At 37.9% G+C, this 23100-nt stretch overlaps 1 protein-coding gene across 1 annotated transcript in view; it reads left to right on the forward strand.

Moving 5' to 3' along the window:
- Positions 1-11746: 11746 nt before the first annotated feature.
- Positions 11747-23100, forward strand: part of RIT2 (Ras like without CAAX 2) — a 295767-nt gene continuing 284413 nt past the window's right edge. The window contains exon 1 of the mRNA XM_090285108.1: positions 11747-11999. Coding sequence (XP_090141234.1) covers positions 11891-11999 — 109 coding nt within the window. The 5' untranslated portion in view covers positions 11747-11890. The remainder of the gene's footprint in view (positions 12000-23100) is intronic.

A 23100-nucleotide genomic window follows, 5' to 3' on the forward strand; every position in this document is an offset into this window, starting at 1 on the left:
ATATTTGCTCCCTATTGTTGCACCCAGTAAAACTAAAGCAAATGGTAAGAAACGACAAAGAAACCAATTATAGTATATAGCTCTTTCATTATTGATATTAATCTTCAAAAAATAGCAATGAAAGAACTATATACCATATGTTCATTTTACATTTTAGAATAAACAAAACCCATCTGTATTTTTATTGTCTATAGTGGACATTATTCCTGTTTTACATATTTTTTTCTGATCTGGTCCTTGTTTTCCTTTTAAGATTTTATTTTTTATTTATTTATTTTTAGAGAGAGGGGAAGGGAAGGAGAAAGAAGCAGAGAAACATCGATGTGGGAGGGAAACATCGATCATTTGCCTCCTGCACTTGCCCGGACCAAGACCAAACCCGCAATCTGAGCATTCGCCCTGATGGGGAATGAAACTGGCAATTCCTCACTTTGCAGGATGATGCCCAAACAACTGAGCCACGTCCATCAGGGATTTTTTTCTTTTATGTAATGGAAATTCTAAAGCATTGTGCTTCATCCTTGAAGTAAATGGCAGAGCTAAGAATTAAACCATGTCTTCTGTGCTAAGTCCCTAATTGAGCCTCACTGGCTCCTTGGATCCAGGCTGAAGACTGGGTTTGCTGTCTGTCACTGAAGTGATTCAAGCAGACACAGCAGGACCATCTGCAGGTGTCCCTAATTAGATGACACATTTTGCTTGGACAAACTCTTAACACTCCAGCAAGCTCTGAGCCTTTTTTTTTTTTTTTTTTTTTTTTTTTTTTTTTTTAGTTGTAGAATCTTTAAAGTGATTCATAAGACAATTTCTGTTAAACTTGTCCATGGCTAAAAATGACTTAGATAATTTATTTTCCACTGATCCTTTTCTTGTTTGAAAATCTAATATTATGTAGAGAAAGCCCAGCTGGGCTTCAGGTTGTGAAACCCTTACTCTCTACTTGAGGCACTTAACAGATACCTAACGATATTTCTGCCCCTGCCCTTAGTCAGCCTCCTTCCATTGAGAGACTGAAGAGGACTGAAGGCAGTACAGTATCCCCTCACTTATCGCGGGTATTACATTCTAGAATCCCCCCCAGCTCCAGGATAGATGAAAATCCTCCAAGTAAGAACCTTACATTTATTTTAGTATTTATATGTATTTTAAGGCTTTATAAACCCTTCCCACACACTTATAAACCATTCCCAGTCCCTTATTAACCTTTCCCTCTCTCTTATTAACCTTTTCCACACTTGTATAAACACTACTTATGTTCTTAAACATATTCTACACTCTTAAACCTACGTAACTTTAACAACATACGTATACAGTACCGCAAAATCCCACGATATAGTGAAAAATCCACGATAAATAATTAAATATAATATTTTTTTAAATCCTGCAATACAGTGAGGCCACGATAAGTGAACCACGATATAGAGAGGGACTACTGTAATTGTTGGTGAATAGTAATTCTTTCCTTCACATATTCTGATCTGTTCTTCTGCAAAACCAGTAATATCTCAGCAGTGTTTCTGATGCTTTAAGAGGCATAACGTGTGTACTTAGATTCACAATGAATCAATAGCCACCAATCTCAATAAGGACTTTGTCTTACTTTTTAATTTGTGTAACATTAAGTCAACATTATTTCATTAGAGCTGTCAATGTTTTCTCCCATTGAGATTATCCACCTAATTGCACTACACTTTACATTCCTGGTCTATTTTGGGGTGTTTATTAGGTGCACTAAGTGCCTAATAAACAAGGAGAAATGCCCAGCTAGTGAATATTTCATGGCTCCTTCTGTCCAGAAAGTTGGCTCAGGCACTTTTGCATCCAAGCACAAATCCACTTTTGAAAAAATGAAAGGAAGCTGTGTCCATACATATGTAAAACAACAGTTAAACCCAAGAACTATTTCAGCTGGGATTTGGGGCCCCATAGGACAGTGTTGGCTACTAGGATTGCAGGTGCCTTTTATTAGTTCCTGCAGTCTTACTGTGAAGAGCGTCATGTTTAGATTAGTTTTCTGGATGGAAAGACAGGTACTATAAATTTTCTAAGCTATAGCCAACAGGAAGACTTTAGAACAGGAGTTTTATATGGGGGTGGCTAGGACACAGAAAAGTCTTAATTCACATCACGAAACTGTTTTGGAAACTAGAGGTGTTGTGCCTAGAAAGAATAAAAAGTGATGAAATAATTGTTCTGAAGGATGCAAAGGGCCTTCTCATCAAAGTTGGACTAGACTGTTGCCATCTCACTTCTGAAGGCAGAATGAAGTCAGAGATAGTAAGAGAAAGGCTTCATCTCCATGTAAATCAGGTCTGCAATAATCACAATGGAGAATCACTGAATCCATTCCCCCTGAGCTCCCAGTCTCCAAAGTAGGAAGCTGAAATTTAATAAGTGCAAACCTGGGATGTGGGGAAGGGTGTCACCAAGGTAGGGACAGAGGTCTAGGTGACTGGCAAAGTCTTATCAGAGTGCAGGATTCAGATTATCTTCCTGGAAGAGCACATTTAAAGCTAGAATTCTGCTCAGTGGGCTTGGAATTAACATGATCCAAGTGCAGTAGAGGGCTCTGGTGGCCCCCAGAGCTCACCCTTCACTCAGGGCTCCTGATCAGACACATAAGATGCCAGGACTTAGGCCCAGGTGACTCTCTCCACTAACTTCTATTTCACTCATTAACTTTTTGGCTGGTCATCCATCTTTAGTTAGATCAATACACTCTTTCTGAGGCATCTTAATGACCGGCACTCAGTAACAAAATAAGACCTCTCATGTGGGCGCCAAACCTGACACACAAATTAATTATTTGGATTTATATAAATAACTTATATTTTCCAGAAATCAGATCCTCTTCAGGCCTCTGGAAAAGCTGTCTCTCTTATAACATTCAAAGGCATCTAATGAAACATGGATTCGTCAGTTTAAGAAATTTCTCCTGCCTGGACTCTCCCATCCACACCCCCAGTATCTTTAGGTTCTTTGGTTTTTGCTGGGATTCCTCTGTTTCCATATTATTGGTGAGTCATTGGAACCTTCCTAAGTTTAGCCTCTTTGTTTGGTCTTTTTTACTTTTTAAATTTTTCCCAAGTTGCTGTTCCTTTTTTTTCTCTTTCCAGTAAGGAACACACATAGTAGTTAAGCGAAGAAAAAATTGTATTTCCTGCTTGCCTGATACCAGCTCCTGCAGCAGCTTGCTTTTGACCTGGTGGTTTTTGCTGGTGCTTTGCTCAAGTCCAGCACTGTGCTCAGTGTACTCACCTTCTACGTCTCTGAGAGGAACAGGGAGGAGAAAAATCAGTTGGGTGAAAGTCCGGTGGTCTCTAGCTCGATCGTTGCTCTCATCATTGTCATCAACTTTCTTTTTCTCTGCATCCTGGGAAAAGTCCTTAACATTTTTCTTCACTGATTTATGTTTTAATGACATCAAATCTGATCTTAGCATCTTCAGTTTGAGTGTAAATTCCATTATTGAAACAGAAGTTTCTATGTAGTTTTCATTAGTACCCTCATTATTATTTGTTATCAATCTGTTGTGAATGCATATAGGAGCTAATATTTAATGAGGACCCACTATGTGTTAGTTCTGGTACCTGGTAGTAAAGTAACATGCATTACTTTATGGTTGTTACACTGTATCTCCCACTACTGTACTTTAATCTGAAAGCCTTCTCTTTATATAGCTTTATACTTTTCTAATAAAGGGCATAGTCTGGCATATTCTTAACAATACATAAATTTTCTTTTGGATTAAAATATACAGAATTTTAATATTTTCAGAGTTTGATTTTCTTCTTTGTCATCACGATAACATTTATTCTCCTGTGCCACAGTACTCTTTACAAATCCCCCTTCTGGTCACTGATTCTCAAATGGGTGGATCTGTCTAATACTATTGGATCAGAGTGCTTGGTCCTCAGTCTTAGCTTCCTGAACAGAAATACTTAGATAATTCACAATATCGAGAACATTTTCATCCTAGGACTATTCATCATTTCTCTAGTTTTGTTGAGATGACCCTTCCAGTTTCCAATACTCAGCTATCCTTATCTCTCTAATGTACCTGACATACTGCCATTTTCTCTGAGTTGCAATTATGAATAGATTTTTTAAGTGATGGAAAAGCAGGCTTTTGACCATCTCAAAATCAATATTTGCAAAGTGGAATAATGAATGTCTTGTTTTTTGTTTAGAGTGTGTATGTTTCACAATTCTAATTGTTAATTTTGGGGAAAGCAGATTGGTGGACTTCATCAAGCCAAGTCCAGAAATATCAACAATATGATTTTTCTCTACTTAGCTTTATTATTCCCAGGCTTTATCTGCAGCGTACTTTCTTCTCTGTTTTCTACATCTAGGTAAGTATTTCAGTTAGAATGATGGAGAAGCTATGTCTTGGCTCTTTGCTAGATATCACTTCAAACTATTAATTTTCCACCATAATTTCTCTTTTCAATACTGAAACACTATAAGGGTGAATTGAGAAAAAAATTCAGAAGGTCAACAAAATATATCCCTAGATTAGAGGGTAAGACGTATGAGTTTAGACATAAGGAACTAAATTTATACAGTCTACAAAAGAGAGGTCTCCAAGGGAGGCTTTCTGTGATGTGATCTATAAATATTTGTCAAGGTAACAAAATAAACAAAGCAAATTATTTACATTCACAACAGATAATGGAACAAGAATGATTGTCTGGAGCTAAGTGAGGGAAAGTTTATAATAGGTTATAAAAAGAGAAAGTTTTTAGCTGAAAGCAATACCAAGCAATATAACTAACACACAGAAGTCAAGATCTATCACAGACCTGTGATAAGATATAATTTAAACATTTTTAAAAAATAGGGAAAAAGTATATATTTTACCAATAAAGATGAATGATTATTAAATATTTATTGTCAAAATTAAGATCAAGTCTTGGTATTGCCTGTTCCCTAGGTTTAGGATCTTTGACAAGCTATTTTCCAATATGTATAATTAGAAGAACGTTAATTACTACATATTAATATTGAGCCCAGTATATGTTAAAACTAATTTTCTATCAATTCTATAACCATTTCAGGTCCTATCTTCAACATGGACAATATGTGATCTTACCACACATTATTTTGTCAGTACCAAATTTATGAAAAGAAAAATATATACGTCTGTGCTCCTCAACTCCTACTCACATTCCTTCACCTTTTACCATCTGATTTTCATTCTCAGTTTTCTACCACGATTGCTCTGTTCACTAATGAACTCTCAGTTATCAAACAGAATGACATATTGTCACTTTGTCACTTATGTTCTTACATCATCAATATGAGTCATTCGATAGGATGGACCAAGTCTTGCCTCACGAAAGCTCTCCCTGCTTGGACAGTTTTCTCCTGGTGTCTTTGCCAAGTGTCTGTAGATTTTTTCTTTATTTTCTTAATGATATGAACATAGGAATCGTAGAAGTGTTGTGCCTACTGAATAATAAAATACATAAAAATTCTTATCAATCTCAACAAATATTATCTTGGTCAATTATAATCCATTTGTAAAGGTATCTTCTATTCTCTCCTCTTTCTAGCAAGCACTCCATACAGAATCTTATCTCTTGCTGTGTTTTTATTTACTACTACTAAGATAAAGGTTTCGTAATCCATAATCCATGTCTGTAAGCCCCTACCACTCCCCCGAAAGCTAACCCTGTGGTTTGAAACTGTTTTCCTCATATAACTAACCAGATATTTCAAAAGCACCTCAAACTTAATGTAACCAATACTGGACTCATTATTTACACCTTTCCCCTTAACTTTCACCTCTGCCCACTCTTTCTCAATTTTGCGTCACTGGCAATGTAACCAGTGGGCATCATAAAGATAATTTTTTTTAATAAGAAATAACTCAAAATAAATCCAAATTCTGTGTACTATAATTGAAAGTTTTCCATGATTCATCCATGATCCATCTTTTGGACTATGTCCTAGGCTGTTAGGCATCACCCATACATTATTAACTTGTAATTTGCCAAACACCCTAATCTCTAAACTTTGAAAACCCTTGTTTTGTTTTGTGATTCTTCATTCTTTAAATCTGGTAGTACTCCCCCTTCCTTGACCCTCACCTTGTTTTTTTATTTTTAGAGAGAGGGAATGGAAGGGTAAAAGAGAGGGAGAAAAACACTGATCATTTATTTGCCTCTCATATGCGCCCCAATGGGGAGATGGGGCCACAACTCAGGCATGTGTCCTGACTAGGAATCAAACTACTTTGTGGCATGACACTGAACCAGCTGAGCCATGCAAGTCAGGGGAGACTCTCCTCATTTAACTATTCAATTACCTGCCACATTCTGGCTTATTTCAGAGCCTGGGTTGCAGGTGCCATTCTCCCACACACTGTATAATCACTTTGAACTCATGGACTATATTATGTTTTCTTTATTTTTTAAAAAACTGTACCACAGTTGAATGAATGAATTTGAGAATGAGTAAATCAATCCATATTTAATGAATAAATCCATGTTGAATGAATAAACGAACAGATGCCATTTATTTAGAGCACATGTAAGATCTATCTTTCCAAATATTTCAGTCTTAATGAGCCTTCTAGAGGAAAGTTGAATCCTTCTACAACCAGAAGTTTCACTTTCTGTTGTGAATTTTACTGTATATGCTTGTGAGGACGTCTGTGACAGAGAGGCCTGGCTCTGCAGATAGAACTCTGCCTCCCACTTGCAAAATTCGCTCTTTTTAGTTTATCCTTTGGCCTTGAAGTTTCCAGTTTATTTTTTGTCCTCAGCAGTTATGCTCTCTCCTGGGTTATAATGTTCTTACATCTCATGGTGAGAACATGCATTCTAAACATTAATTTACTCAGAGGTTATCAACTATATTGCTATCTTCTCCTTCCATGATTTATCTTTTAATTAGAGTATAAGTAATAAATAATAAACTTTGCAAGGTTAATTTCATTAATAGTAGCAATAGACAGTTACCCACTTGGTGTAATGAAGTTCCTCATTTAGTCACCTAGCACATGCTAGGCACTGTGCTGAACTCTGGAAATATAAAGATGAATATGGCAGGTTCACTATTTTGTAGGAAGATGAACTGGAATGTAAATAAGTCATTTTAATAAGTGTAATAAATGATCCAATTAAGAGAAGAGTGGCTTTGTGAACAAAGGTATCAGGAGCTCTGCCTGTCAGTGACTGGAGAGGTAAGAAAAGAACTCTGGACATGTCAACTTTCTCCCTTAGCTATTCCTAAAGTATTTTAGATAGATATCCCTAGTAGTAGAATTAATACATTTATTTGAAGGAGTTACTTGTTAAATTAGTTCCCCATTTTGTCCTCTAAGAAGGACTTGGATCCTGCTCAGGGAGTTGAGTGGCTCTGAGTGAACACCTGGTTCTTCATTGGATGGAGACGAGCACTGAAATGGAATCAAGTGACATGCACCTAGGATGGCCCCTGTCAGGGGAGGTGAGAGGAGGCAAATACATTCTTCTTTTTGTTTGATGTTCTGTGCTTGTTTACATGTATTAGACAAAAGCAGCTCTCTCTCTTAGTCCTGGGAAAGTGGCCTTATGTAGAAGTAGCCTCTGTATAAGACGTATGAGACATACGGACTGAGCAGGCTGGTAGGAGCCCAGAGAGCATCCAAGGCATCCACAACCCCAGCCTGCAGAGCTCCAGGTGGGGAGGCCAGGGGCCAGCAGTAATGCCTTATTGATTCTGCATGCTCCTGTTGTTGAGGCCAAAATGGCCTCAGGTGACGTGTCCTGGAACGTGTGGCAGCGACCTTGCAGGTAGGCCAGAGCACCTGTATAGAGTCCCCACTGGCCCTATGGAGTGGTGGGGCACATAAAGAATAGTGGGTACCCCCTCAACCCCAGATAATCCCTGCGGTCTCCAGAGGGCTCCCTTAGCTCTCAGTTTTGTGTATACAGTCTTTCTCTTATTTGTCTGCTGGAAAGCTGTCCGTTCACTTCCTACTGTGCGGCCAGGTTGGCCAGGTTCCTAAAGGACCATGGATAGGTACTGGTCCGCGGTCTGGAGTTTGGGGACCCCTGCTGTCTAGAACAGACCTCTGTGTACCCTTTGTGTGCCATGTGGTTTGGGGAAGTCGCTTGGAGCTGAGCGTGCATATCCGCTCACTGGCTGGAGAGGTTTGGTGGGGAGGCCAGGCTGGGTGCCCGTGGGGACACCTTATTGTTTGGGCAAAGGCGAGGCTCCAGGCACTATAGCTGGGAAAGCACCGTGGTGTTCTAGCAGGTAGAGGGAAGCCCCAGTAGAACTCTTGTTTGCCCTATGGAAGCAGAGGATAACATGAACAATGGAGCTCAATGGATCCTGCCCTGGAGTTCCCCAGGCTCCTAGAGGGCTCCTGTGGCCTCCAAGCCCTCACATTTGGTTTCTTTCTCATTTGTTGTTCAGAAGCTATTTATTCACCCTCAGCTGTCTCCCAGGAACAATTCTTCTCCATATGTGTACATTCAAGTTTTGCTCACGGGAAGGGGAGAATTCAGCATGTTGTTGTGCCACCATATTGAAGTTCCCAAATGCCAATCATTTAATAATTTTCCAGAAAGCAAATCAACTTGCCATATAATGATTTTGGTCACTTAAAGATCCCATTTCAATCAACATTTATATACCTGGAAGATTTTGCTCTCTGTCTCTGTCTCCTCCCCACCCCTTTGCCTCTCTCTCTCTCTCTCTCTCTCTCTCTCTCTCTCTCTCTCTCTCTCTCAGGCTATTGGATGCATGGGTCAAGGCACAAAAAATGCAAATTTACAAAGTTCAACAACTAAAACTGAAAATCAGTAACATTAGTAACTCAGGAAAATGGATTAAGGGTGGAATTCCTTAGACTGTCAAAGAAGAGGTAGACAAAGAGGGCTTCATAATTAGGAAAACCTCCTTAGAGGTCATGTTTTTCATATAAGGAGGAAAAAAAACATCTCACCGATTTCCATTTGAGGAATATGGACAGATACATTAGCTTTTGAGAAGAGGCAACTCAATAGTTAAATTTTCCTCTCACAGTAACCATATTTGACAAGTCATTCATTTACTTACTGTTAAAGGACATTTTCATGTACTCCTCTCTCTTAATATTAAAATGCGTGCACCAGAAAAAAGAACAGCGTAAAGGACACAGCTGGCATGACAATACCTGTGCATTACCACCAAATCAGATGGCTGACATGGAAAAACAGAGTAACAGATGGTGGGATGGATGGCTTAGAGGAGTAAGTGATCTGCTCAATGTCAGAATAGTGTCTGAACCAGAAGTAGAAACAAAAACCAGAAAGACCTTGAAGCTAAATGCTATTGTTTACATATCTCTTTTCATTGAGGAATAAAATTTCAATGAGTCAATTATAAGGTAATTAGAACATAACTGCAGTTATTTGTCTAATCCAGTTATGGAAATGACAGTTTTGTTGGGAGATAGGCAAGTTGTCTATTTTGTCTGACTATTCTATCAAGGGAGGGCAGGCTTTGTGTCCCCATATCCTATTCTGAGCTATTGGATTACATTATTTCAGCATGTGATTTATGAATATGTGTATAACAAGGTCAGTCAATTTGACATTTTAGGTAGATTTCCCTGACATCAATGTACAGAATGAATTGAGTGGTGTGAAAAGCAGGAAAGGGCAGGAAGATTGTACTCACGAAGGATAAGTTATGGAATTATTTCAGTCATGGAAGTCAAATAGCAGAAGAGACTGAACTAAAACTAGAATATGGAGGGAGATGATGCTCCCTACAAAGACAGAGTGTTGATTTTATTATTGAGAATCAGAATGAGGTATTTTTGAACATATTGAGGTGGAGATAGGAGCATTTAGGTGATGGATTCAGTTTTGATGTTCAGGGTGAAAATTGGGTCTGAGTAGCTTGGCAGTTACTCACAGGAAGGTGATAGATAGAGCTATTCCAATGAGCTAAATTACAATGAAGGGGTAAAAACGATGAAAAGAGAATTAGGAATAAAATCATTGAAAAAAAAGTGTCATTTAAAACCTGATGAGTCATCCATAAAAGAAAAAATTATAAACCAAAATGTAAAACTCCTGCTCTTGAAAGACACTATTAAAAAAAACCACAGACTACGGGAAAATATTTTCAGAACATATATCTGTTATAAAGCTTGCATCTTGAATATGAAAAGTATTCTCAAAACTCAATAATATGAAAACAAACATCTTGATATAAAAATAGGCAAATGATTTGAACAGATGCTTTAACAAAGAAGATATTCAGATGCCAATGATCACATGAAGAGATGATTTCTTCTGGTGACTGCTTATTTACAGTGAGCTGAGAGCACTGTTAATTAAATTAAACTAAAATAATTGTACACTTACATGTGGTTTACAATTTTCCAGACACTGTTTTAAGCACTGTACATGCATTAAACTCACTTAATGAGTTAATAAAGTAGAGCTTTAATAAACCATTTTATATATGAAGAAACTGAGGCACAGAGAGGTGAAGTAACTTACCCAAAGTCACACAGCTAGTAGATGACTGCAACCAGATTTAAACATGGGCAATCAGGCTCCAGAGCCTTGGCTATTGTCTACACCTGACTATATGACACTTCTCCAATTACCAGCAATATACTGAGCACCTACTCTGTGCAGAACACTTGGTCATACCCTATAGTCATAAGGAATTGATCAAGTATATATTTTTTCTTAGAGGCTCTTAAAATTTAATAGGAAGAAAAGACTTTGTACACCAAACACTTGACTGCATCTTATCATGATCCAATTTCACAATCAAAAAAGTAGACAATAAATGTAAACAACATTATCATCACCTTGTTTGAAGAACAGGCTCTGACTAGGACAATTAGGGATTATTGAAAGCATTATAAGACTTTTATAGTTTAGAAGCTTTCCAGAGAAAAGCAAAGACCATAGAGATTTAAATGAATTCAAAGAACAGGTAGGAGTTTGGATATTTGAAAATTAATTGTCTATGATTTTCAATGCTACTATAATTTTTAGCAAAAATACTTAAGTACCTGTTTCACGCTTGACAGGGTCCTTGTATTTTAGGTTGTTCCCAATAACCTAGTGTAAACAAGGATGATCCATGTCCAAATGACAACGACCTAATTCAAATACCTCCTTATATTAGAACTGCAATGTCAAGTGAGCTGACACAGTTCCTGCTAGGCAGCTGTTATTTCGACAACTCTAAAGACTGGTCCTGAAGAGCCATGTGTTCGTGTTTGTTTTTTCTTTCAAAGTGGTAGCAACTCTTTTCCCAGAATAAGAACTGTGGAAGAAGATGGTGACAGAAAGCAAGAGGAGAAGAAACAGACATCTTTCTAAATTAACTGACTGTTTTTAGAAGAGAATAGTGACTTTGCAGCTGTAGCAACAGAAATCCTCAGCCTGTGAGGCACAGAAATCTTCTACTAAGTCTCCGATTTACTCCCCACTGTAGCAGCCCAGCCTGGAAGGTAGCCAAGCGCGGGTGCCTCTAACAACTGGGACTGTGCCGGGGGTTAGGAAGGAGAAAGGGCAGAGACAAAGAGTGCGAATGGGAAATGGAGAAAAAAACAAACAAACTGTGAAATAGACAGAGTGAACCACGGCGAGAGAGACTCACACACAGAGAACAGGAGCAGTAGTGGCGGAGTGAAAGAGTGAAGGATCGGGAAGGGGGGGGGGGTAGGTAAAAGCCAGATTTTTATTGGAAGCAATTGAAGTGGTTGCTATGAGACCCGCTCAGAGCACAGGACCAACAGCTAGCCTGACGCTGATGGTTCTTACCTCTTGTACTAAACCTTTCTCGTGACACAGTTTTAGGGCTGCTTAATATCTGAGCAAGCACCTGACACAGGCGACTTTTTCTTTCTTTATTCTACTCCGGTCCCTCCGGTAAGATGGAGGTAGAAAGCGAAGCCAGCTGCTCCCCCAGCAGCGCGTCAGCGTCGGGCGGGTCCAGAGAGTACAAGGTGGTAATGCTGGGAGCAGGGGGAGTTGGTAAAAGCGGTAAGTTTTAATGCCAAATGCTGGGGAAGGAGGAACCTCTGTAGAGGCAACTCTACAGAGTAAAAAACATACAAAATAGTAACAATAATAACGCTGATACAGTCAGGGGCTAGCTAGCTGCAGCTGTTAAGCTCCAGCTATCTAGCAGGGTATTTAACAGCGTAAGGACTGTTCAGAGATGCTGATGAGTCAGGACAACTGGGAGGCAGCCAGTGATGATGTTTAGAACTTTAAGAGGATCATTTTTTTTTCATTTGATTTCCTGCCGGGTAATTTTAAAATCTTAATCTATATATCTTTTTAAAAAATATAACATTTATGAAATAATTATGGTATGAGAAAATGTGCTCCTGTTCTCAACAATATTCATATAAAGTGCCATGAATATTCAATGACATGCACATATACACACACAGACATGCATACAGGATTACCAATGATGAATGATTATTGTGTTTGTTCCTTTGATTGGGGGCTTTCCATCTCCCGTTCCTTGTCTGTGATCTGACAAAGCATGTGTGGCCTTTTAATGGAATGAGGAAAGTTGGTTTTTGAAAGTGACAGCTGTTTAAGGAATAGTATTCATTGTGGGGCCTGTGCATGGTGATCAAGCCAAATGTTGTGATTAACTGAATTAAAAGAGAAAACTACAAGCATAAAGAATATGCTGTGCAAATTAAGGTAAAGAATGGTAAATTGGTTCCGATACGTAAAAAACAGAAGTTGTCAATGGTTGGGTTTCTTGAGGGGTTTATAAGGTCAAATATATCAAATTAAAGAAATAGATATGTAGTCATGTTTGAGGCTGATAAAAGGTTGGAATCTTGGGGGTATGGCTATCATTAGAACATAAATAGATAAACATAAATTTTCATATAATTTAAAAATATCCCACCAGAGATGCATCTTTGGGGATGACAAAAGGCAAAAGAAATAAGTTAGCATGGATGAAAGTTTCTTTAAAAAATTCAATAGTTTTAGGGGCTGGCAAAAAGATTCAAAGGTGAGGCCAATGTTATTGGTATAAACCCTCCTCACCAAAAAAAAAAAAAAAAAAAAAAAAAAAAAAAAATGCTGATATGGAGTGGGTGCATAGTGGTAAGAAAAAATGACCAGTAAAGGAAGGGAAAAGAGAGTGCAACTTTAGCAGACAGCAAAGTAAAGAAGTTAGAAAAATAGCAAGCAGCATAAGGTTGAATAGCCCCTCCCCAAAGGAATTACTATAAGAAGAAAAGAAACAGGTAAATCTGGATGTGGCCAATTGCTACATGCATAACAAAGTGAGAAAAGTTAGTCACCTGGCCTAGGATAGAAAGGTGAAGTGAAAAACTTCACAGATATGTATGAATGAAGAGTTTTATAAAAATGTTTTTAAAAAATGTAATGGTTTCAAGATGAAAGAAGCAAAATAGGTGAGGCTAACGGATGGAGGGAAGGAGGAAAGTTAAAGAGAAAATAATTCATATAAAAGGAAATTATGCTTTGAAAAAACCTAGTCAGTCAGACACAATGAGGAAGAAAGAAACAACATGAGAATAAAATATCAAAAAGAGTGAGAAACCGATCTAAGGAAAAGGCAGGAGACTAATCAGCAGAAATGCCACCAGCAGGTTGCCCAGTCATAGAGATGCTGTAAGGGTACCATCAGCTGCCCTTTGCTTGCTGGCTGGTATTTTCTTGTTTTATCAGGAGGTTGGAGGAGGTGGGACTGTGGAACTTGGAGAGAAGAGATTTTGGATGGCAGTATCCTTCAGCAATGTGGTTATCCTGGCGAGAATATTCTATCTCCTATTTTGTCCTCCTCCATGTATTATTAGTACTGATTGGTCATTGTCACCTCTCAAATAACTAGACATTTTTGACATGCGAAAATGGTCAGCAGAGTTGCCTGGTTTGCTCTCACCTCTACTTCATACAAAAGAAGTCAGTTCATGATTAAGTACTTAGGCAAAGCTTTTCCAGTGTGATAGACAGAAGGGGCCAGCTCATCTCAGAGCTGACAGAGTAAAAGAGGGTAAATAAATTCCATTGTGCTTACTCTATCAATAGCATTCTTGGCTGTTACTTTCAGAGAGAGTATAATTCATATTACAATTCCAGGCTTAGAAAATGCTGTCCTTAAGGCTAAATGTTTGCAATCAAAGTGACAGACTAACATCTTACCCTTGGGCTTTGTCACTATGATTCATCTGGTGTTACCAGTATATGAATGTTCAAGCACTGATTCGCAATATTAACCTTCTCATGAAGGTTAAAGTGTTTGCTTTCAAATGAACTAAAATATATATTTTTTTAATTAAAAAGCCACTTTTTGTGCTGTTGAAGATCTGGATCAATAAAAGTACAATTTACTTTCCTTCCCATGATTTCAGTGGCTTATGTGAAAGAATCATGCAAGTCAATTACAGTGAGTTGTAAGGGGGATTTCAAGAGGAAGACGGCTGTTCTGTATAAACTGAAGAAGATGTATGTATCAAGCTATGAACTGTTTCCAATTGTGAGTCAGTTTCAAGGCAGCCTTGAACGTGAATGAGAAACTCAATTTACTGGGACCTTAACTTTTAAATGAACACAATCTTGGAGATTTTCTGTGCTTACTGAGAAATTAGAGGGCTTTTTTCCTATCCATATTTTACTAAGACACACTTTGGCGAGTAGGAAATTTTGAAATGATTTTCAACTTTACTGGAGCAGAAATTCCCACAAGATTTAAAATGTATATACTGTATGTGAGAAATTTCAAACCACAAGTAATCAATCAACAAGTCATTTAGTATGTATTATGCATGGGGCCTGTACTACAGAAGGGAACCAAGAATGATGTGAACATTTATGAATCATCCATTATGGGCTACATGGTTTTCTCACGTATATTCACTCCTTTCCACAATCTGATTAGGTGTTGCCATTTTACAGATAGAAAAACAATTTGTACCTGGTCATAGAGGTAATTTATAGAGTTTAGTGAAGTTTGATCAAACTCTACTACATCGTATTTAACGCCCTGGGCAGGAAGAGCAAAGAATTTTACCACTCACTGTTAAGAAGAAGACCGGACTGATGGTATTGCATTCTCTACCTCCTGAATGTTATTTAGAAGAGAGATAAACCATCTAGACAAACACTCTCATTTATACATATGTACCTTTGTGATCTTTAAATTAATATAAGTATAGTCATAGAGTTAATATAATTATAATAGTGCTTATATTCTATATAAATAAAACTAATGCTGTATTTATAGCTATATGATGGAACATTATACCCAATGTTATCCAAGAATTCTATAAGTGCCCAGAAAACCGGATAAATAAGAAAGAGTTCCCACCTTATCTGAAAAATGGATAAACTCAGGCCCTGAGAGTTGAAGAACTTGCCAAGTTCACACAAGGGTAGCAGCAGAATCACATCTAGAACTCTACTCTTTTGACCCCTTTTAATCTTTTTTTCCCACGACACCCCAATTTTTACACAGGATAAGCACTAATTATCCATTGAATTTCATGTAACTTAGGCACATTTTTATTCTTCTATCTCTTTTTTATTCCACTGCCTACCATACCTTCCCCTCCCTCAAAAAGAAAGAAAAAGTTAAAATCTCACAGCTATTGTTTCAGAGTTTACTGGAATCTAAACAGTCCTTATAACTGTTTTCTGTCTTTGTGGTTTGATTAGAAAGGTTGTTTCTTAATGATAGAACATGATTAGTGTCTGCCTGTTTTCTCTGTATTCACATCTGGTTCTCCTCGTGCAGACTCAAATTATTTAGGATATCTAATTCAATACTACTAATAGATCTTTTTATAAATAAAATACACTTTACCTATTCTGTTTTGTGATTATGTTTGAGGATAAAATAATTTAAGGAGGCAAGTAGGTTATCTATTCCCAATGTTCAGGTGAGGTACCAGAGGCACAGAAATGTTAAGAGATTTGTTCAGGAATACACAGAAATAAGTAACTACTAGGAAAAGAATACAAGATTTCTAATTGTAAATTGTGGGTTTTTTTTCTTTTCATTGAATTTCATGAGAAAAGTATGCAAATATCAGATGAGATCTATATGTTCTTTTCAGGTTCTTGAATATGCCTTGAAATTACCTTGGTGAAAGTTTGTGTAAAATTTTGTCAGGTGTCTAATTGGTATAAGCTATGCAAATCATTGGGAAAGGAGAGGATATTGTTCCTAACTATGATTCTAGACATGGCTCCTGCCCTCTATGAGAGCACAGTCCCGTGATGGGAAATATAATGTACACTACAAAATCATAAGTTTATGTTAGGCCTCTCACATAAGAGCTGTGAAAATTCAGGTTAAGATGTGGCTACATTACATGTGAAAGTTATGAAAGAATCCCAGCAGAGATGATATTTGGATTGTGTATTAAGGGATGAATAGGATTTCTTGAGATTGTGAAGGGAAAGTATAGGAAGAGCTGGGATTGAAGAAGAAGAGAATTTATTGGGAACAGACCATACAAAGGCAAAAAGGAATGTGGGGGCTATAATTTTTTATAACTTTACATTTGATACCTTAGTGTCTTTTGGAACAGTTGAAAAATATCTTTTTCCACTTAAGAATCTTAAAAATATCTTCAAAATTTGCATAAAACATACCTTAGGAAACCGTGAAAAGTCAAACAACAAAAAAGCTAAAAACATAAAAATATTAGGGAACTCAGAATTTATTATGATGCATCCACTGTAAATTTTGGTAAAGGGAAATCTCACTTGTAAAATAAGCAATCATATGCTGCCCCACATTCTTCTGCAATTTGTCTTTTTTGTACATCCAGAGTTTTATGTAGCAGGAATTTATAAAATGAAAGCAATAACAATATTTTCTGAGGTAAACAGAAGGCAACACAAACCAGTTCCTTCAACTACAGTGAATTGGTATAAAAAGGTAGAAAATCAAGCCTTTATGTAATGAATTAAATCAAGGCCAATAGCCAAGTGCATCATTCACTTCCCTGAGGCTCTATATTTTACCTCATTAGCAGAACTTTGGATCTGACAATGCTGAACAATTTTCACACCATGACCATGTGTTATTTGAACACTCTCAGTTGCAAAGGCAAAAGAAGAAAGTAAACAAGGGGAAAAATAAATGACTTCAAGACTTGGGGTGCCTTCTGCTCTCACCCTTCATTGTCACCACCCTAATAACACAGCAGATCATCACTCACCGCAATGCTGTCAGCAAGAATTAGCCAAGAGGTTCATATAAGACTCTGTAGCAAAGTAAATTGATATCTACTCACTGGAGTAATGATTGAAGGTGTTATTCAGGTAAAAAGTGTTTACTGATGATATTTTTAAGATTATAAGCACTGTATATATTTTTCATTGATAGAAAGTTAGTTCAGCAGAGAAAGAACCTAGAAATAAATTAATTTGTGTTGATCCCTGACTATCCAACATGATGCTTGGCTCCTGACATCTACACATTCACTGTGGTGTCCCAGTGGCCAATGGTCTGTCACATTCACCTGGCCTCCATCTACCCCTCACCTTGATCTTGTGAGGTAGAATTAGTGTCTGTATTTTATAGATAAGAAAACTGAGGCCCATGGAAAAAGAGACACAGAGATATTCAATGATGAACCTGAGATGCCTACACATATGTGTCTAGATTCAATGCATATACTATTTTAATTTTCCCACACTGACAGTTTTTGTATTATTTCTTGAGAGCTGGTAAAATTAACCTGAGTTATAACTTCAGCTGAATCTTCATAGATATAATTTAGACATCAGACAAAAAATATATATACACCAAAATACTTGACAAATTTTTATTTTCTACACAAAAAATCCTTATTAGGTGGAATGGGGAGAAGCATGGAAGTTCTGAACACACATTTCAACACGCAGGCACCAAAGATATATTATATTCTGGTCCATTCAGAAGCCGCTGGGAGAAGAAATGACAATTTTCTCAACTTGAGAGAGGGATCAAATAGCTCACTAATGATAAGAAATTATTAAAACCGAGATCATACTAATAATAAAATTAAATAAGGTGCTGAATAGATCAGTTGAATTTTAGTGTTGACCTATTACTGAGAGAATGTTTTCTGTCTGTCTGTCTATCTATTATTCTATGTACACACAGAAACACATATACACACACAGTTGACCCCTGAACAACACATGTTTGAACCACACAGATTGACTTATATGTTGATTTTTCAATAAATGTTGAATATATATTTTATCTGCCTTATGATTTTCTTCATAACTTTTTTAACTTTTCAGTTACAGTTGACATTCAATATTATAGTAGTTTCAGGGGTACAGCATAGTAGTTAGGCACTTATATAACTTATAAAGTGATTCCTTGGTGAGTCTAGTACCCCCTTGATCTTAAAAATTTCCTTTTCTCCAGCTTACTTCACTGTAAGAATATAATATATAATACATATAACACAAAATAAGTGTTAATCAACTGTTTATGTTATCAGTAAGCCTTCTGGTCAAGAGTAGGCTATTGGTAGTTAAGTTTTTGCAAAGTCCAAAGTTATATGCAGATTTTTAACTGAGTTGGGGGAAAGTGCCCCAGCCCTTGTGTTGTTCAAGGGTCAATTGTGTGTATGTTTATCAAAAATTCCTTCTTTGTCCATTCATTTAGTAAGAACAGAGGAGGGTGTGTGTGTGTGTGTGCTCATGTGTGCACACATGCAAGCATGCACTCCTGGACTTGTGAAAGGCCCTAAACTATTACCAAGAATTAGACACAACCCCCACCCTCACCAGTGTGGTAGAAAGGATGCACAACCAGATAATTGGAATGCAATGGGTTAGGTACAAAGACAAAGATATACACATGTCATTATGATAGCAATGCAAACTGTAGTCAGGAAGTTTGAGTGACCTAACAGGTTGCTCAGCTGCTCAGCTGTAGCATTGGAACCAGAAGCCTCCTGACTTATTGCTCATGGATTTTTTTCCCATTAGACTATGCCGCCTCCCATAAACCAGCATAAAATCTGCTTCTCCTCACTGGAGGTTAGGTTGTGATGGTGACTGTTTCTGAGTGTATATGTCTTTGCAGGGGGGTAGAGTTGTGACTGTAAATACACTGATGGATGGCAGTTCTCTGCATTGCTTACACGCATGCAGAAACTCTCTTATTTCTGAATTTGGCTGTTTTTCGCAAGGCCCATCAATGATTTCAACTCACTTAGGCTTTGCACATAAATGTCAGCTCTCAGATGACCATCACCAAATGGTGCCGTCTGCTCTTCTGGTTCATCAGCAGGCACCAACTAAGTGTCATTACTGGCAACTGTGCCAGCTCATCCCTTCTGCCTGCCATGACCCTGCTCCAGCTTACACCAAAGTATCAACATCAGAGTAAGACCTCTTCTAGTTTCCACACTCACGGGCATCAGTATCCTGCCACTGCCAAGTGTATGGGAGGGATATAGGCCAGGTTCTTCCCGGGGTATGTGTGCGGGATGGACTATGTTGGAGGATGCTGGAGGATGCTGAGTAGGATGACCTCTGCTTCTCTGGAGATTTTGTTTTGAGAGGCAAATCAGAATCTGCACAAGGTTTGGAATCCCAGGAAAAAATACATTTGATTGAACTGGAATGAGATTATGTAGAAAATTTGTGGTCTCACAGTGGAACACCAGACAAGGACTTGTAACTAGTTAGACATGGTGAGGTGAGTAGGGATGGTCTGTGTGCAATAGACTGCTTGCACAGGGAAGGCATTGTTTGCGTGGCTCCTTATTGAATGGATGAGAAAACCTTGGTTTTTTGCTCCAGTTCTTCTGAATAGTCTTTAAAATGTGAAACAAACATGTCAGTGTATATTTTTGCTTAAATCTGTGTACACTCATAAGTAGGAATGATTCCCACTTTGTCTAAACTCTATCTTTCAATTTCTTCCCCCAATGAAGAGAAAATAAGAGCCCGCCTTTTTGAGTTTTACATGTGCCTGACCCTGTTCTAAGTGCTTTATGTACATAATTCAATGAATCCTCCCAAATGCAGCAGCGTAGGCATGACAATTACCCCAATTTACAGAAGAGAAAAGTGAGGCGGCTTGACAAGGGTGGGTAATTTGTTCAGGAACCCAGAACCTGTTGTGTCTGTGCAGGTCTTAGCCACTGCCAGGTCCCAGGCTCTTACGGTGTTTGCATCCTATGATCTTGATCTACCCTTGATCTGCGAAGTGTGGCCTCAGCATACAAATTAAGGTAGAACAATGTGAACAGGAGGTTTGAGCATCCTGAGAAATCCAGATTTGTGTTTTTTCCATCAGTAAAATAGGGATAACAACAATAACTACTGCAGTGATACAAACTAACAGGCTATTTATAACAAAACCTGGCACCTAGTAAATATTGAGTAATGCTTATAACATGAACGGGTAACTTTGTTTTTACTTATTTGTCTTTAAACAGCATTTGGACTTGCATAGGTCACTTAAGCTCTTGGAGTTTCCATAGTTCTCGTCCTAAAAGTGCCATTAATTAAAATGACCTGAGAGAGTTGCTGGGTAGATATATTAAAAATATCATACAAAATGTTAATTATAGGCCTCAAGATATTACATCCTCATTAAATCTGCTGCCTGTTGCCTGCCTGCCTGCTTACATGACTTCCTTCCTGCTTCCTTCCCTTCCTTCCTTCCTTGCTTCCTTCCTTCCTTCTGTCCTTCCTTCCTTCCTTCCTTCCTTCCTTCCTTTGTTCCTTCTGTCCTTCCCCTCTTTCTCCTTCCCTTTCTCCTCTCTTCCATACCTCCACCTACAGCTGTTCCCTGCAGTAGGGTGTCAGGGTGATGACAGATCTTTCATATGGGTTCTAGGAAAATGTGTTTTGGATTGAATCTTGTTCTTTATATCTTTATATTGATTAGGTTCAGCTTTAGACTCTGGAGTGGTAATTTCAGTGACAAAAATAATGGTGGCTTGCTAGTTACCCTAGTAAACAATTCTTTTATTCATTCAAGTAGACCCAGCATACACACGCGCACACACACACACAGCTGTCTGCTAGAGAAAGGATTTGGGGATAATTGACTGGCCTTGCAACAGTTGCTAAAAAGGGTCTGTTTAGAGGAGCTATAGTTTATAATAGAGCCTGTGCTTGAACTGGGACTGAAATTAATTTCTCTAATGCACATATTGTAATACACTTTGAATAATTAGATGTTTTCTTTGTTCTCCACTGTAACGATGTTGCTACATTTAAATGGAGTCATATTTAATAGTTACAGGAAAGCTTATAGTAACCTACACAAGTATATATTTGTTTAAATTCAAGAAATCAGACAATTTATTTAAAATCACAAGGGGCATATCTGTTATTTGAAAATGTAAAGACTAACTAATTGGTCCCCTCCTGTCATCTTTTAACCTCCCATATAACATCGTTTTCTGCTTCCACATCACTGTCAGGCCAATTGTCCCAAGCTTCCATTTCGTTTCTTTCTCTTCCTGCTCAAATGTCTTCAGTGGCTTTTGCATTGCCAACAGGCTGACATCCAAAGCTCACAGGACTCCTGATGTCTGAGACTTGTGGGACTATCTGCCAATTGGTCATCGGGGGGGGGGGGGGTACCACAAAGGCTAGCCCGACAGGAAGGCCTGTTGTGTTGGATGGCACAGAGGAGTGGAAGCAGAGAGGACAGGAATTTGTGAGCCAGGAGCGATCAGTAAGAAGTTGAAATCAAGAGTGAAGAACACCTTGGCAATAGGGTCAGATGAAGTACAGGTGGGAAGACTCAGAACTGAGGTTACAAAGGATAAGATGCTGCAGAAATGTTATTTGAAGTGGACCCTGGGTATAATATGATTTGTCGGACTGTATGTATCTCTTCACCTCTCTCTGTGTCTCTGTCTCTTGCCTTCCCTCAGTGTGAGCTGTGCTCTGATCTAAAAAGACCCATAACTGCTATAACTATCTGTCTTCTAAACAAATTATTCTTTTTAGTCCCCTCAAATTCTTAAGACTTTTTTCTATAATATTCACATTAATTATTCTAACATAAGCTCTCTCCTCCTTTTTCTCTATTTATCTTGTTTTATCTGTTCTTCCAGACTCTGCACAAGTATTTTCTGCCCCCTAGTATCTTCCCAGTCTACTCCAGCCTAAATTCCTCCTCTTACACTTAAAAGTCTTTCTGACTGTTATTCATTTTGTAACTGTTCAGAGTTCCACAGTTACTTGTAGCATCTGGTTTGTGGTCTTAAAATGTTATTTAAATCTTGCATTTTTATTAAACTTGCTATCTTTTTATATTTTATGTCCCTATCTTGATTGCAAAGTCCTATAGGATAGGAAATTGATTTTATATTGTCTTTTCTCTCCCATGAAACTTATGCTAGTAAATTCTCAAAAATATTTATAAATTCAACTTTTATCTTTCATTTTTTTGAGAAAATACAGAGAATAAGACACCCCACATATGTAATGAAATGCAACTAAGCAATATTCTAAAAGTTTATGGTACGAAGAGACATGGATATAGAGAAACAGACAGCAGTGTAGTGATAGCCAGAGGGAAACTAGGATGGGATATGTGGAGGTGGGCAAAGAGGGAATCAATAGAGATGAAAAGAGAGTTTGTTTGTTTTGGACAGTGGGCACAAGATGCAGTATGCAGATTATATTTTGCTGAGTTGTACATTTGAAACCTGTATGGTTTTGTGAAACAATGTCACCTCTATAAATTCAATTAAGAATAGAATAGAATAGAATGAAATGAAATAGTCATACCACATTACCTATCAGCTTCAGAACTAATCATACCCTGTATTCTTCACATTTTCACGAGAAAAAAAAATGTTTCCGCACTCAGCACTTGCTGAGGACTCATGGTACTTGCCAGAACCTGTATGAGTCACAATGCCACCCCACAAGAGAACAGGCTTCATCACCTGTGGCTTGTTTGCTGCTCATCAGTTTCAGCACTCATCATGAATTCTGGAATGAATTAATGATGAATACTAAGGTACCACTGTAAATTGAAATGAAATGAAGGGAAAGATAAAACCCAGAGAAGAGCAGACAATCACAGAACCAGATTATAATCAAGCCATCTACTTTCTCCCTGATTTCAGGAAGCTCTAAGGTCAAGAAG

Source organism: Furipterus horrens, unplaced genomic scaffold (assembly GCF_987537825.1).
Source record: "Furipterus horrens unplaced genomic scaffold, mFurHor1.1.pri manual_scaffold_8, whole genome shotgun sequence".
Classification (NCBI taxonomy): domain Eukaryota; kingdom Metazoa; phylum Chordata; class Mammalia; order Chiroptera; family Furipteridae; genus Furipterus; species Furipterus horrens.